This window comes from Plectropomus leopardus, chromosome 12 (assembly GCF_008729295.1).
Source record: "Plectropomus leopardus isolate mb chromosome 12, YSFRI_Pleo_2.0, whole genome shotgun sequence".
Lineage (NCBI taxonomy): Eukaryota > Metazoa > Chordata > Actinopteri > Perciformes > Serranidae > Plectropomus > Plectropomus leopardus.
The window spans coordinates 21,531,129-21,547,854 of record NC_056474.1 but is presented as its reverse complement, the minus strand read 5'-3'; the positions used below and the strand labels follow the sequence as shown (position 1 = coordinate 21,547,854).

Below are 16,726 nucleotides of genomic sequence, written 5' to 3'. Positions count from 1 at the left end.
TCACTCAGTTTCCTCCCACCTTTCACCAGCTGGTTGAGGGAAACTGGAACAGAGATGCTGTGGTCACGAGCCCTGTTTGCCTAACCCAGTGGTCTGCAACCGTGAGATTAGTTCATCCTCTCCCGGTTGATGTTGCACCTGTCAGTGAAATCAGCTGCTTGAGTGTGGGGCCAGAATGAGAAACTGTTCACACAAATCTCTCCATGGCACATTCTCAGACATCATATTTTCAGGCAGCGAAGAGCACGCTGCATCAAGTTTGTGGAGGCCGCTTTTTCTGCTCAACACTCCTACAGCCCGCTACTTTAATCTTAACCATAACCAACAGTCATTTTTAAAAGCCCCTAAGCAAATTTTATCCTTCCTCCACACACAGTTAAAAGTAAATGTATAAAAAACTTGAAGGATATTCGTGTGGATGTACTTGTTAAATAAGCAGTATTAAAAGATGTATTTAAAGGGACAGTTCAAGCCAAATCAAAAATACATATTTTTCTTCTTACCTGCATAACTATTTATCAGTATAGACTGTTTCGGTGTAAGTTGCTGGGCGTTGGAGATATTTGCAGTAGAGCTGTCCAATACAGTGGAAGTAGATGGTACTTGGCTTGTGGTGCTTAAAGCAAAAAAAGACAAAGATAAAACAATAAGCAGTATTAAAAACCTCAACAGCAATGTCTCTTTCCAGAAGTCATAACCCAGTTACTCAAATAATCCACAGACCTTGTTGTGAGCAGTTTCATGTACAAACTTTTTTCTTTCTACCAAACTACATCCTGCACTGATAGTTGGCATGTATCATTTGGTAGAAAGAAAATAGTTCCAACATGAACCTCCTTAAAACAAGGCCTGTGAATTATCTTTCAGTAAGCAAGTTTTTCAAATGTGTGTTTTTGTTGTTTTAAGCATCACAAGCTGAGTGCCACTAGTTCCATTATATTGGGCAGACATCTCTATGGCTAATTTTTTCAACACTCAGCAACTCACACCAAAAGAATTTAGATTTATAAATAGCACTACAGGTGAGAGAAAAATATGTGTTTTTGATTTGGGGTGAATTGTACCTTTAAGCTTGATAAATACATACTTCGTATACATACAGTATATGTATCAAATAAAATTTTCTCTAAATGATAAAAGATAAATAAAGAGAGGAATTCAAGGGTCATGGGACAATACGTAGTCACTTGACTTTAAGGCTCTGAGTTGGCAACCATCTAAACATGCAGGACACTGAAAATGATGAGGCATATGACATCTACAGAACAGTGAAATGTGACTACAGTAACTCAAGTACTGTATTTAAATGTTTTTTTCAGTACTTGTTCTTAACTTAACCAGTTAACCAGTTATTAACCAGTCATTTTGCAGATGAAGAATTCTAATGAAAAAACATATGAGCTCATAAAATATACTGTTTCAGAGATTAAACAACCCACCATTATGTAACTTAATTAAAATTAAATCTACCTCAAGCAGCCACAAAAGCAAAATGAAAATTCTGTTTACTGAATTTAAATGTTAATCCTTATATTTTTGTACTTTTACTCGAATTTGAGTATTTTTATACCGTAGTATTATCATTTTTACTTAAGTAAAAAATCTTTTAAAAAACTTCTTTTACCACTGTATGTATTGTACCAAAGTATAATGTCCAAACTGCAGTGCAAACTTAGATGCTGCTGCCCTCTATAGGTTGATCTTTTGCAACAACACTTCACATTTTGCAAAGGAAGACAGGCATTGTGTGACTGTGCAGTTAAGGTATTGTTAGAATTAACTGCAAATACAATTAATGGGATAAGTTGCATTTATCAAACGACTTGCAAAATAAAAGTAAATAAATGAATAAATTATAGATACCAACATAGAGTCAAAATTGTTTTGCCCAAAATGTATTCCCTTGTCTTACAGAAAGGACATTTACATTTTTTACAGTTAAAAACGTCCATCTGTAAGGAGGTTTTAGGGTGCACTATAACGCAAGAAAAGTGTTTTTATTCAGCACTATTCAGACACAAGGCACAAAGTGCTTTACAGCGCACAGAAATGCATTAAACATAAGACATTGAGAACGCATTAAAGCTGAAAAGAAAAAAGATTGGACAGAAATTGTATTTTGACGACAATAAAAGCAAGATGCAAAAGCAAGCAAATAAATAGTTGCAAATTAAAAACAAGTCATGTATCCAATTCTTTGGAAAGCCACAGTAAAATTTAAAAAAAAAAACGTTAAGCCCTGATTTAAATGAGCTGACAGTTTCAGCATAACTCAGATATTCAGAAAACCTTTTCCACAGGTAGACGGGATAAAAACTACAAGCTTCCTAACACAAGTAAACCTGTTCCAGGTGGCCTGAGAGCTCTGGATGCTTCATAACATGCAACTAAAACCCAAAACCTATTGAGGCAAGTGGCCATTTGCTGCTTTATAGACATTAGAGATTTGTAGGAATCCTAGCTCCTTTTAAATAAGTAGTCAAAATATTTGGGAATTACAGTACAATGACAGCAAATACAAAAACAAGTCCCTGTCCAAACACATACAGACTGCTCTCTATACATGTCATGCTAGAATTGTAGCCGCCTTTGGTAAGTAATCAATAAAAAGCACAGTGATAAAATTTCACACCAAGGAATTTATGATATGTAATTTACTCGCACATCTGTGCATCCATTTGTCCATCCATTTTTTACATCCAGTTTCATCAGAGCCATTCTGGAGTTTCTCCCAGAATGCAACAGGCATCCACAAGGCTAACAAACAGACAAACAGATAAAACAAACATTTACCAGCTGTTCAGAAAGATGCCAAATACATGATAATGTATCACAATCATTTTTTTCAGATACTGTTGCATTTTTCTTGATTGCTGGGCTGATTGCTTTAACATATTATAATGAGGGCAGCATTCGTCACAAATAGATTTATGTATGTATGTATAAGTATGCATGTGTATCATTAATACATTTTGTAGCATGGTAAAAACAAGACTAGAAGCACTGCTAGAGTTACCTAGCAACTGTGTCTACTTGATGGTGCAGCAAAGGCTGCAAGAAAGTTTAGTAACTATAAGTAGTAAGCAATTATCATAATTATCTGACATGCCTCATATCTTGATTAAAGGGTTTGATGGCCACAGAGAAACATGGTTTTTTTGTTTTTTTTTGTTTGTTTTTTCTGTTGCCACCTTGTGGTTGAATCATCTGTTGTAATTTTAAGGCTGTATCCTGCACTTAGTGATATCATCCACTGGGGGGCGAAAGTGCATTTTGAGCTAATCAGAACGTGATCACATCACCTTTGTGATGTTATGGCACTGGATTTGACTGCTATAAGTTCAGTACTTAGTTCATTCTGCTCATACTTTGCACTGTTCCATTCTGTTAAGTACAGAGCTAGATATATATAATATATATATATATATATATATATATATATATATGCAAGTGCTTGTAATAATGTTACAGGACAGGTGTGGTTTTTGAGGAAAATAACTAATAATATCACAGCTGAGCTAAGAGGTACTTTCAGTCACAATTGAGAGGAACTCCACAGCTGAAAATGACACACTTGTTCAGTAACAGTAAAGATTATTCTTTACAGTTCATATAAAGAGGTTGTGCTTCAACAATAGGATTCTTAGTGGAGTGCTAAACAGTGAAGTGAAGTTATTGCAAAAAAAAACAAAAAACTACCTTTTCCTTTTTTGTAATAAGCTCAATGATTCATTTCACTTAGCTCAAAAAACAAATCTGTAGACAAAAGTACTTGAAGTTGAATTCTCTACCGGGCCAGGCTTAATGGAGGAGTGGCCAGAAAGTTCAGTTATAGTCTCATTTGGCTAAAGCACCTTCTTCCATTTGTTTTGGAGAATCCCCCACGTGCCTTTTGGTGAATCCCAAAAGTGTTTCATTACTTTCTTCAAGAAATGGCTTTTATTTTCTGGCAACTCTTCATAAAGCCCGGCACAGTGGACTCTGTGGTTCTATCAACAGATAGTCCAGTCTCTGCTGTGGAGAGCTCCTTCAGGGTTATCTTTGGTCCCTTTGTTGTCTCTCTGTGTAATATCCTTCTTGTCTGGTCTGTGAGTTTCAGTGGGCAGCCCTCTCTTGCCAGGTTTGTTGTGGTGCCATATTTTTAACATTATGTAATTAGTTTTTCAGACATTTTTTATAATCTTAATCCTGATCTATACTTCTCCAAAACATTGTCTCTGACCTGTGTGGAAAGCTCCTGGGTCTTTATGGAACCACTTGCCTGGTGGAAAACCTTGCGTTGTGGTGCTGCAGACTCTGTGCCTCTTCTAAAGACCATGTGACTCTTGAAGTGCACACAGGTGGACATTATTTAACTAATTAAAGTCTTAAAGGTAATGGGTCGCACCAGGTCTTATTTAGAGGCTAGGAGGTGAATACAATTCCACTAACCACTTTTATTATTATTTTTTAGATTTTTATTTTTTAAATTTATTTCATTTAGAATATTTTTATGATTTTTTTGTAGATCCATTACAAAATAAATAAATAAAAACAAAAATCCAAGTAAAAATCCATTTAAAATACAGGTTGTAATGTAACAAAATAAAATAAAATGCCAAGGGGGGTGAATACTTTTGTAACGTACTGATATCAGTTTGTTAGGCCAACAATGTTCTCATCTAAATTGACACCACAAAGCAAAAAAAAAAAAGGGCATTACCCAAAATATCAAACTAAACTTTTTACCCCCTGAAACCTGAAGAGGAATTACTTTTCTTGTGTTGCTTTTAGATGCCTAAGTATCTAACCCTTTGAACCCGGAAAAAATTGGTTAGATTTCTTCTAAAACATGGCGAGGAAAGGCAATGAGCAACTTGGTAAGAAATGTTCCACAAATTGCAAGAAATTAATAGATTTAGAAAATATTTTTTTTAAAAGCTAGGGAAAAATGTCTAGTGTAAAAAGAAAAAGCCAGGGCAAAGCAATATTTATAATTATCATAATACATAATAAGTCTTGTTTGCCTATTTTATTTTTATTTAATTTATTCATTTTTATTTAATTATTTTTACAAATTTTCAGAAAATTTTCCTATATTTTTTTTACTAATTTCTTGCTAACTTTTGGGTCACTTCTTCTTTTATTCCTCATTGCTGCCTACTTATGTTTTTTAAAGAAATTAAGCCAATTTGCTCAGGTTTCAAAGGGTTAAAGTCAATGCAAAATGTTTTGAAGCGATATTTTCAGCAATAGCAGGTGTTATTGGGGGACACAGATCAGCCAGCCTGTGTCAGTGAGCATCTCATTGAGGAGAGGCACCATTCACTGTGGCTTATCTAAGAGGCTCAGCATAGTGTGTGTGAATGACGCCATCCTCGGGATCACAGAAACACCATTATCAGTACACACTGACATCACTCAGCCTTCCACAACAGCAACGCAGCACCCCTCCATGGCTCACACACTCCACAGCCTGCCTCCTGCAGCACAGTCATTGTGTTCACCCGTCAGCCCCATTGTCTGTGTCGGGGAAAGGGGGACAATGTCGCCAATCTCTGTCCAAACCATGATCCAACACACTGCTATTGTGACCCGTCTCCACTTAACCAGGCAAGATGGTGTTCCCGTGTGATGAGGGGAGAACGGGGTCGGCGAGGTCGTCTGTTCTGCCTGGCACTGGGGAGGAGAATGTAAGCAGGGCACAAATTATCAATCTGTGACGCTAGTAGAGTCACTGTGGTGATCATGAGCAGCCATGTGGACAGGCTACGCAAACTCCACTGAGCCAGGATGTCAACATCATCATCACTTCTGTCCTTTCAGTGAGTATTACACAGTGAATGTCCCTGCCTCACTGGAGTGCTCGCTGTTTTTCTGCCCCCAGCGTAAAGTCAGGATCACCCTGCCCTCTACACCAAGAAGAGTTTCATCCTTGAGAGCAGTTTGAGCAAATTAGTTTACTACCTCACCATTGGAAAAAGTTCCTTGAAGCTGGATTTTTTTTCTGCATGACACACCACCTCGTCTACAGAATGAAGCAACGAGACCAAACAGCTTTAGGATCTTCTGTGCTAGCTTTTGTAATGCTTTGACTAAAGTTGTGTGATGGGATGCAGATGGATGAACAGCAGGACATGACACTCATCTGACACCAAGTGAGTATTTTTTTTTTTTTCATAAATGCTAAGATGAAGCACAGGGTGTTTCTGCTGATAATGTGGTTGTGGTGTATTGGAAAGTAGCAGATAAAATCTTTTTCTGCACTCTCTTAGTCTGTTTTTGGGCTGGGTGAGCTGTGACCATCACCATGCAGACCTTCTACCAGCCTCACCATACCATCCGCCACCCCCCAGGTCTCTACCTGGACCCCACCCTGCTGCAGCACCGTGTCCTGGAGGATCAAGTGGAGCTGTGGTGGTTCAGGGAGCCACGCCGCTCCCTGTTGTGCTACTGTACCTCTGTTGCCCTCATAGTGGGGCTGGGCCTCGGAGGCGTGGGCCTCCTCTCCACCACAACCAGCCTGTCCGGTGAGTGGCGCCTCGGGGTGGGCACTACTCTGTGCCTCTTAGCCCTGGCTGTTCTTCTCAAGCAGCTCCTCAGCTCTGCCATCCAGGACATGAACTGCGTGCGCAGCTGGCGTCGGATCGACCAGCTGAAGAGCGGCGGGAGGGCTGACCCGGCGCTTATCTTAGCTGTGGGGCTGGCAGTGATGCTCTGTGGGACTGTGCTTCTCTGTGTGGCCACAATTGGCAGCCAAGGTCATGACAGAAAGGAGATGTTGGTGTCTAGTCTGGTGCTGATGGCTGCTGGGGCGGGCATGGCTCTGGCTGTAGCGGGTTATGGCGTGCTCATCTACCTTAAAAGAAGAAGAGAGCAGAGGAGGAGGATGATGATGAGAATGAGCAGAGCGAGGAGGCTGGGGGGTCGAGCTGTCAGGGTGTTCAGTGTCTCAGGGGGACAGATGAGCCAGGCCAGGAGAGAGACATCCTCCAGCAGGACCAGCCTGATCTGAAAGGACCAAATGGGAGAAATCGCTTCGAGAAAAGCATCAAAGAGTCTGTGAAAAGAAAAATTTTGACTACATTTGCCTTGCAGATGCACAAAAAGGAAAAGAAAAGATGAATTTGCAGAGCATCAGCCGTAGTCTTGACCTCAGTCAGTATTCAAAACATCACAATGTACTCTGTATTCACTCTGTATTGAGTCTGTTTTCCACTGACTCAAAGACTGAGGCTAGCAAAGTGAATGAAAGAATGAATGACATTTGAATTATAAGGAATTTATTCATCAAGTACATTTCCAATAAAATGATGTCAAACTGTATACAAATGCATTGAAATACTTTTTTTCTATCTTACATGAATACATTTGGGTTCCTGCCGCCCACACGCGCAAACACTTTTGAGCTGAAATCTGTAACTTTCTGTAGATTTGGACCACAACAGTGATGAAGTATAATGATGTTTGATATCTTTGGTGTCGATTCACAGCCAAGATATCATCAGCCAAAAACTTAACTTGAAAATGAATACTTGACGTACTTGACAGGTACTTTCACATTTGTGATTAGTAGGGTATGAACAGCAGCTCCCCATAACTAACATTCAGATATACACACAAATAAAATTCTTTAAAAAAAAATAAAAAATTCAGATGTAAGGGGAATATAATATATTCTATAATTTATTCTCTGTCAGAAAACTCTGTATGCAAAGATTTAGGGGCATTTATTGGTGAAAATGGTATATACTGTATATAGAAATTTCAGTTCTCAATCCATATAAGTCCATATAAGTTTTTGGATATATAATTTAGTATGCAGATAATCTCCACATCTTCTATCACTGAATCCGCTCTCCTGCCTAACATGCAGTAACAAAGTTTCTATTCACTTCTGCTTAGACATTTTCATTTCAACATATAATCATTTTGGACACAAGTCAAATCATTATTGCATCTTCAGGTGTTTAGAAGCAAATATGACTTATTCACTTTCCTGAAGTTTATTGTGTACTTTTGGCAGTATCCAAACTATGGATCAGGACCCCTCCAAGTCCCAAAACAATTCCAGAGTTTGCTAAATTATTAATTGGAAAAGAATAAAGTGTTCTTTTTCCAACTTTTATTTTAACTTTGTCTTTTTTTAAGGATATTGACACTTTTTTTTACCTATTCCGACATGACCATTATTTAAAGGGACAGTTCACACCAACATCATATATTTCCTCTTATCTATAGGTCTATTAATTAATCTACATTATTTTAGTGTGAGTTGTTGAGTGTTGGAGATATCAGCTGCAGAGATGTCCGTTGTCTCTCAAATATAATGGAACTAGATGGCACTCGGCTCGTGTTGCTTAAAACACCCTAAAAACAAAGAAAAAAGAAAAAAATCGATTTGAAAAACTCACCAGCAATGTTTCTCACTAAAAAAACATGACCCGATTACTTAAGATAATGTGGAGAAAGTATGCATCTACTGCTGGCCCATCTAGCATAACTGAGCTGTCACAAGCATGAGACTCTCATCCATGGTTCGATGCACAGTCCCTTCGGAGAGGTGGTAATGGTTGGGGGGTGATATTTGATAGAAAGAAAATAGTTCCTGCATGAAACTGCTCACAACAAGGTCTGAGGAATATCTTGAGTAACTGGGGCATGATTTCTGGAAAGAGACATTATTGTTTAGTTTTTCAAATGCATTTTTTGGCCCTTCGAGCACTGCAAGCTGAGTAGCATCTAATTCCATTAAATTAAGAGAAAGCAGCCATTTTTACAGCCAATACATCCAACACTTGGCTACTCACATCAAAATAATTTACATTAACAAAAAAACCTACAGATAAGAGGAAAATTATGTATTTTTCATTTCGGAGATAAACTATAGCTTTAAATAAAACAATATGAGGCTTTTTAAGTTTACAGACACATTCAAGGAGTAATAGATTGCAAGTAGACAATAATTCATTTTAAGAGGTAACAAACCTGAAAGGTTCAGAATCACTGCTTCACTGTCAGCTGTCAATCAAAATATTCACTATAGTGTCATTTTATCATAGTTGCAGTCCCCCTTTATCTGATCACCCTATAGTGAACTCAAGATCATCATCACTGTCTTCTATCCCTTCCTCCACATCCTCTTCTCCCTCTCTCTCTGCCCTGTCCCTCTCACTGGTCTGGATGTAGTTATCCTCAATGAAGCCATCATCGTCATCATCCAGCCCTCTGCGAGTCCCTCCACCCACTCCAATTCTGCCTGACACGCTGTGAGGGAAGGGCAGTTCGTCCTGGCCATACTGGCTGACACCGTCAGTCTCTTGGAGCAGGGAGTGTCTGTAGCTGGCCAAGAAGCGATGGAAGAGGCGAAACTTGACAGTCATCACGATGAGGAGTGAGATGGTGAGGACTGTGCCCAGACCTGCTGCCATATAGGACCACTCCACCGACTTTGGGCTCTCGTCACCTGAATCGACTGCCCCTAGGAACACAGCAGAAAAATTTTATTGCATAAGTTATAAAGAGGTCAACACCAGCACATTCAAAGTGTTTCCTGGAACAGAAGTGTTACAGAGTTCAAAGTTCCTCAAACACACCTGGTTGTAAATAGTTAGATGATGGGAAATTACCCAACAGAGTTTGTGACCTACTGTGAATTTCACTTGCGTTGCTATGATTTTCATCTTCCATCAGGAGATGTCTCTGAGCGCCTTTGTGTACCCCAACATCAGATAAAGTAGCCTGCAGTGTTTCTCTGATAAAAGCTCCACAAAGGAAAAACACCACAAAGAGGCTGCAGCTCCACTGGCCCATCTCTGCGTCCTGAGGGAGGACCTGGAAATCAAATCATCAAGTGATTACACCTACTGAGGATCATCATCATGAGAGGTGGAGGAGGGAGGAAGGAGGTTTTATACACAATATGTGTCTCTTAATTTTATATTATAGCATATTTGATATACCAACACAGTCTCACAGAAACATATGAAATGGACAAGACATCTTCACAATGCATTATGTTGTGGTGGGTATGAAATTTCTCAAACTACACTTCTACATTTACTTTATTTATATTTTTTAACACTAATATTTAGAATATGTACTTGATTTTGTATTTATCTTTTTGAGGTGGTTTGGATGTGTTTTTTGTATGAGCCAATAAAGGTTTTTACCACACCTTCATATATATATATATATGAAATAAATAAACAAAATTTTGTGTTACAAAATTCTTTATTGCACACTTTTTTGTACAAAATCTATTGCATGTCTGTCTGTCATGGGGGAGGGATCCCTCCTCAATTGTTCTTCCTGAGGTTTCTACCTTTACCCCTTGTTAAAGGGTTTTGCCTCAGTTGCTGTGAGGGTCTAAGGACAGAGGGATGTCGTGCACTGTAAGACCCCTTGAGGGAAATTGTGATTTGTGACAATGGACTTTATAAAGACAAGTGACTTGACTTGACCACCCCTTGGCTAGGAAATGCAGTGTAGGGAAACACAAAGGATCATAACTTTGAAGGACACCCCCTTTTATTTGCATTTGGAGGGGATCTTTTTGCAGCTATGGAGAGGAGGATCAATCTCCAAAACTCTTTCAGTGTACATATGGGATTGTCCGTACTGCTTTGAGACAGATTCTAAAAGATGCGAATCCTTATTTTGATGTATGACTGATAAAACATCGTGACACCTGCAGTGAGGATGACATCCTTTGTTTCATATTTCATGGCCATTAAATGTTTAACCTGCATCTTGTGACTTTCAGAGGTGTGGACTTGAGTCACATGACTTGGACCCGAGTCAGACTTGAGTCACAGATTTGATGAATTCAGACTAAATTTAACAAAATCAAAAAAGACTTGCAACTTTACTTAGACTTTAGCACCAGTGACTCATAACTTGAACTTAAGCCTTTTGACTAGGAATACTTGATTCCTTTGTTGTTATTAAAAAGTGTGCCACAGAATAATTCATTGTCCTATATATTCTAAATCAATGAACATTAACTAATTTCCAGCAGGAAATAACCCCAGCAAACTAACTTTTCAAGTTGGAAAAATGATACCAAAGATACTTTTGTTTGCATACAAAAACCACACAGTAGTCTACAAAAATAAACTGCAGAATGCAAAATGTGCAACAAAAAAACAGAGATACAATAACTTTCAACAAACTTCTTTTGACCAATAAGTTCAAATTTTGAAAGGCATTCACATTTTTTTGTAAATTTGATCTGTTATCACTCTGTTATTAAAAATGCCATTGCATCTGGTGAAGAGTGTGTTATGACTCTGTCTGTTAGGACTTGAAACATCAAATTTAGGACTTGGGACTTGAGTGCAAAGACTTGACTCACACTTGTGTTTGCAAACCAATGAATTAATCCCAACTCTGGACTATCAATTAGCTTTTGGGGTTTAGAAGGTTAACATTATCTGAATGCTCAAAGCCCAATCAGTTTTGATTGGACATTTATAACGTTGTGAGATGCAGATGCAATTTCCTCTTTATTGTCCTTGTCTTTTCTTTTTTCATATTTCATTTCATAAGGTTTGACTCCATTTACACCATTCAACACATTTGATTTCAAAGATTTCTTGTACCATCTGCATGCAATGATACACCATGATTGTCAACATTATTATTAATGATTGCAACCCTTTGTTTCAGGAATCATAACTTAGGTTTTTTTCCCCCCTAAAAGCCATGAGCTGATAGTTGCCTTCAACCAGCCAATTAACCCCTCTCTCGGTACCGGAAAATACTTTTCTAACAAACCATTTTACCTGAACAAAACTTTATGATTAAATAGTCCCCTTTTTCACATGGAAACTGTCACATGATGGCAGTGAGCTGACCAGCATGGTCTTGAGCAATGTCAATAATTATAGTCCTGAACTGCTTATTTATTAACATGAAACATTTAGCATCAGCACACATATGTTATAAAGATGATAATCGTTGATCCATGGAGCAGAATTACAGTGTTTACAGTGTTTCAGGTTAAAGATTTTTATGACAGCAGTACTCAGGTAGATAGCAAACTGTCTCAATCACTAATTACAACAACAGGCCCAAACACCAACATCACTGAGGCACACATAGTAACTCTGCTGTCAGTTTATACAGTCAACAACAATACAAACACAAATCTAAAATTACTTACCTGACAGAAGATAACTGACAGAGTAGGTAGACCTGATTTTAAACTGCTGTTTTTGTCTTCGTCTTCAGCTCCTTCTGAAAAATAAAGAGACTTGCTGGGCAAAGGTTGCATGACATACCATAATACCACGTCTCTGCACCATGCCCTCAAGACAGAGATGTTAATGAGTAACTTTAGGAGGTTTGCCAACAATTTGTACTCCTAATTCTTTTTACATTCACTATTCCAGTCAGTCCGTGGGGTTTTTTAATTTTATTTTGTATATTTATTGTGAGTAATATCTTACTGTTTCCTATTTACACAATTTGCGCTTTCAAAATAGAGGTCAATCATTAGAGGTAATTGGAAATCTAGCAACAAAAGCAAAGAGGGCATTTGGGTAGATTGTCACACTTGCATTTGTGCTCTGAGGCCAGATAGTGTCACTGTAATCACATGAGACGTGATTGGAAGAAAAGCTCAGTCTACATCCTCTATGTACATATGGGGCATCTGGGTTAATTTGAAATTTGTTTGGGGTATTTATGGAAGATAAGTGAGTGAAAAACACTTGACCTTACATCACTCAAGTGGATTTTTCTTTCATAAAACATTTTTTTCTTTCTTGATCCATCTCCCACTAAATCAGATGTCTGTAAGTGGTGCTGAGAGGAGGGCAGGCTGAAAAACAATGAAATGACTCCATGTTGCCTTAGTTTGATATATTAGTGATGCACATAATTATCCCTCCACCCATGGGAGGAAGTAATATGAACTTCAAGTGTAAGAATTATCTGACTCATGACTCCCATCACAGAGCCCTGTTACACAAACCGCAATTTCATCACCAAAAATAGTGCCTTGCTTCTGAAAGGATCGCTGGGACTCATTGTTTTAACAGTGAAGTGCCTTCAGTGAGCCTTCCGACCCCCCTCAAAATACCAGCTTTTATTCTTACATGTATATATGTATGCATGCAATGTGTCTGTTCAATGTCTCTGTAAAAAAACAACAACTTTTCATGCCACTATCCCTGCTGGAAAACCAGCAATGGGTCTCTAAAAAGCAGCTGGAAATCTAAATGCAAATCAAACAAAATCCTGACTGTTTTTGCTGTGTACTGGTCTCAAACAGTACAAACAGGCTGCAGCTTGGCAAGGTCTCGCTGAGGTGACACGTCATCCAACAATTGGCTTCATGTGTGTTCCATTAAGTCCTGGATGACTGACTAAGTGCATCTGTAGAGTAATAATGCACGCCTCGTTTTGCGCAAGAGAAGTCCAACATAGACCGATAAAGTTGCTTATTTTTTTCACTGTCTGTACAGCCCCGAAATGAATCAAATAGAAGCATCCACACTCTAGTCTTAATATCTTATTTGTTTTCTATTTGCAAGTCCTCCTGTGCTGCACTACACTTTTTCCGGACTACTATTCCAAAAAAAGACAAAGGACAGTTTTGTAAGGCACAGCTCAATCCTTGCAAACCCTTGAAGCATAATAGATGCTAATAGAAGTTTTACAAGTTATTCTCCATTCCAAAAATACAGCTCTCACTCAGAGCACAGATGAATGTGCAGTTAGATTTAGAAAGATCCATCCATTATATATTTTCTCAATATGCTCATTGTCAAACCTGGGATTGGGAAAAATGTATTTGGAGCCAATAAAACTGCTGTTTACTTGAACATTAAAGAAGGAAGCACTGGAGAAATCGTGTCATGTGTCTGTCTTCAATCCTTTATCTCACCCAAGAAAATCAAGAAAAATGAGGCCTACAAGATTGATGAATACTTATGACAATGATTAAATCACTTTTGTCATCACAATCATTCCTTTTACTGAATGTTCTTACCAAATTATTTTTTTTAGGAAATGTTCCTGTTTGCTTTAAGGCTCTGTGTCTCTGCAGAGAAAGTTCAGGAACCAAATGTGAGTAGTTAGACTTTAGGAACAATTCACCCCCAAATCAAACATACATTTTCTCTCACCTGTAGTGTTGTTTATCAGTCTGGATTGTTTTGTTATGAGTTGCCAAGTGCATCTACTTATGAATGAGAGGCTCGTGCTCATTGCAGTTGCTCAGATTAGCTAGCCCATTGGTGCTATAGGTTAGATGGATGAGATGAAGTCCTTTAAAAATTTTGCCAGTAATATTTGCTTATCTAATGGAGAAATAATCTTTAAAGAAACGTTGTGTGAGATTTAGGGGCAACTAGTGGGAAGGATTACAGATTGCAACCAGCTCAAACTTCATCGGGTTTGAATTCCTTCAGTGTTCATTGTTAATTAAATAATTGGTGTTTAGTAGGAGCTGAATTATCGGCAGAGGTCTCTTCCTCACCGAAACAAATGGACCAGGTGAAAAAAAAAACTGCTTAAAACACTGACTAAAGCGGTTTCACATTACAAATCAGTGTTTATCTGACCGACATTGTTTGGCACATAGCAAACAGGCTGTTAGCCCAGCTCCTGCTAATGTGTGCTCATCTTTTTATCTCTGATAACTTAACATCTAGCCATTATCCACAGATGTCTCTTCCTCTTTAAAGCAAACAAACTGCATGATTTGAACTGAGTAAAAATATAGAATAAAGCAATTTCACATTAAAAAATCAATGTTCACAATGCTGTCATTATGGAGGGGCTACTAACTATGGTGGCCGATGTGAAAAATGTGAAAGTTCAAGTTGCCCAACTGGGGCCAGTGTTTGGTTTGGGCTACTGACATAGTGGTGCAAAATGGTGATCTCCGTAAACAAGAACCTGCTTCCTATAAACAGTTTATTAAGGTAACGAAAACACAACATTTTTTTATTTTCAGTTGATTATACACAAAGAAGTAGATTAAAGAAGTAGAGTACATGATTATCTTATTTTGAGGATTTATAGTAATAGCCACTGGCATTTTCCATACTGATAATATTTTGCTCATGCCATAAATCTCAGTCTAAGTGCATAAAAATCCTATTACCATGCCAGTGTTTCACATTGTAGATTATATGAGCTGTAACTTGTTAGTTGCGTTTTCATCACATGGCAGCCTGTCAGTAAAAGGGCAGCATCACTCTGCATAATAATCAGATTTTATTGATTCTATTTCCAAAGCTTTGCCAATAAACCACAATTTATATTCACGGAATGAAAAAACATTGCCATCAAATGCGGAGATGCCATAATGTAAATAAAGGAGACCCTCAGCGTTTGTTCTTCTCTTACATTCATTAGCACGTGTATACGTGCTACAGTCCATTGCTGTGCAATCATTTGCGTTGAAATTTCCGAATGATAAATTGAATTTATCATCATAATGTGCATGAGTACAAAAGAAACTTCATTTCTCCAAGCATTTGACCAGCTTTTTGTGATACTGACATTTTTAGGAACCAACTGCCAAATGAGATTCTTTGTAGTTTGCTTGAGAGTTAATTTTTTCCAGCTCATTTTAACAAAGAAAAAACGGACTGTTGACAGAAGAACACTACTCATGACATTTAAAACTGAGGTCAGTGTCCGTATAACAATTACACAAGCGAAATTTATTCACAAATACAAGACATAACATTTTGCATGAGTTTAGAAATACTTAAGCTACCATTTTTAGCTACAAAAACAAGGGCACTTTGAAGTTTTGTGAATGAAACAGCTATCCAGTAGATACAGAGCATTGTGTGATAAAGCTTTGTTATGTATGCTTTTTCATATGCAGTAACACTGTAAAGACATCAGAACTCTTTAGACAAAGGCTAAATGGCAGGTAACATTTAATGACATTACAAGTTATGCATTACAAGACTGTCCTATGTTATGAGGCATATCTGGATGCAAAATAATGATCTTGATTTAATGTGCATTTAATGAGACAGATAAGAAAATCATTTACAGTTATCTCCTCACTTACAGGGACAGTTTGCCCCCAAATCAAAAATACATATTTTTCCTCAAAGCTGTGTAGTGCGATACAAAGTTTTGGTGTGACTTGCAGAGTGTTGGAGATATCAGATGTCTGCCTTCTCTCCAGTATAATGCAACTAGACTTGTGATGTTCACAGTGGAAAAAATATGGATTTGAAAAACAACAGCAATGTCTCTTTCCAGAAATCATGATCTGAGTACTCAAGATATGGCTGCCAGAATTAATGCAGTATAAAGATGGCTTCTACATGAAACTGCTCAAAACAAGGTCTGTGGATTATTTTGCTGTAACCAATTCATGATTTCTGGAAAGAGACATTGTTGTTGAGTTTTTCAAATGTATTTATTTATTTTTATTTATTTATTTATTTATTGGTGTTTTGAGCACCACAAGCTGATTACCATCAAGTTCCTTTATACTGGAGAGAGGTAGACATCTCTTCGGCTGATATCTTCAACCCTTTGCAACTAACACATCTAGACTGATAAACAGATTTTTAGGGGAACTGTCCCTTCAAATATGAGGATAGTTTTTGAGGACATTTTTCTAAGTCTGTAGTCAAACGGTACAGTACATGACAGACAGATTTTAAAATATTAGTGTATCCTTTAAGTTGTTTAGTTTGGAATTACTGAATAAAAGAGACTTTAAGAAATGTCCTTAGTTGAGTGGCATAGTGGTCAGACA

At 37.8% G+C, this 16,726-nt stretch overlaps 2 protein-coding genes across 2 annotated transcripts; one reads left to right on the top strand and one right to left on the bottom strand.

Annotated features, from left to right (window-relative positions):
* Nucleotides 1–5,842: 5,842 nt before the first annotated feature.
* On the top strand, nucleotides 5,843–6,994 carry tmem125b (transmembrane protein 125b). Its single transcript, XM_042497053.1, has 2 exons — nucleotides 5,843–6,137; nucleotides 6,255–6,994. The coding sequence occupies exon 2, from the start codon at nucleotides 6,290–6,292 to the stop codon at nucleotides 6,992–6,994; it is 705 nt and encodes a 234-aa protein (XP_042352987.1). The 5' UTR covers nucleotides 5,843–6,137; nucleotides 6,255–6,289.
* A 2,055-nt stretch (nucleotides 6,995–9,049) lies between these two features.
* LOC121950957 (leucine-rich repeat-containing protein 19-like) lies at nucleotides 9,050–12,226 on the bottom strand. The gene is made up of 3 exons (XM_042497100.1): nucleotides 12,146–12,226; nucleotides 9,630–9,813; nucleotides 9,050–9,460 (listed from the first exon to the last, which is right to left on the bottom strand). Exons 2-3 carry the CDS (start codon nucleotides 9,790–9,792, stop codon nucleotides 9,063–9,065), a joined length of 561 nt encoding a protein of 186 aa, XP_042353034.1. The 5' UTR covers nucleotides 9,793–9,813; nucleotides 12,146–12,226; the 3' UTR covers nucleotides 9,050–9,062.
* Between the last annotated feature and the right edge of the window lie 4,500 nt (nucleotides 12,227–16,726).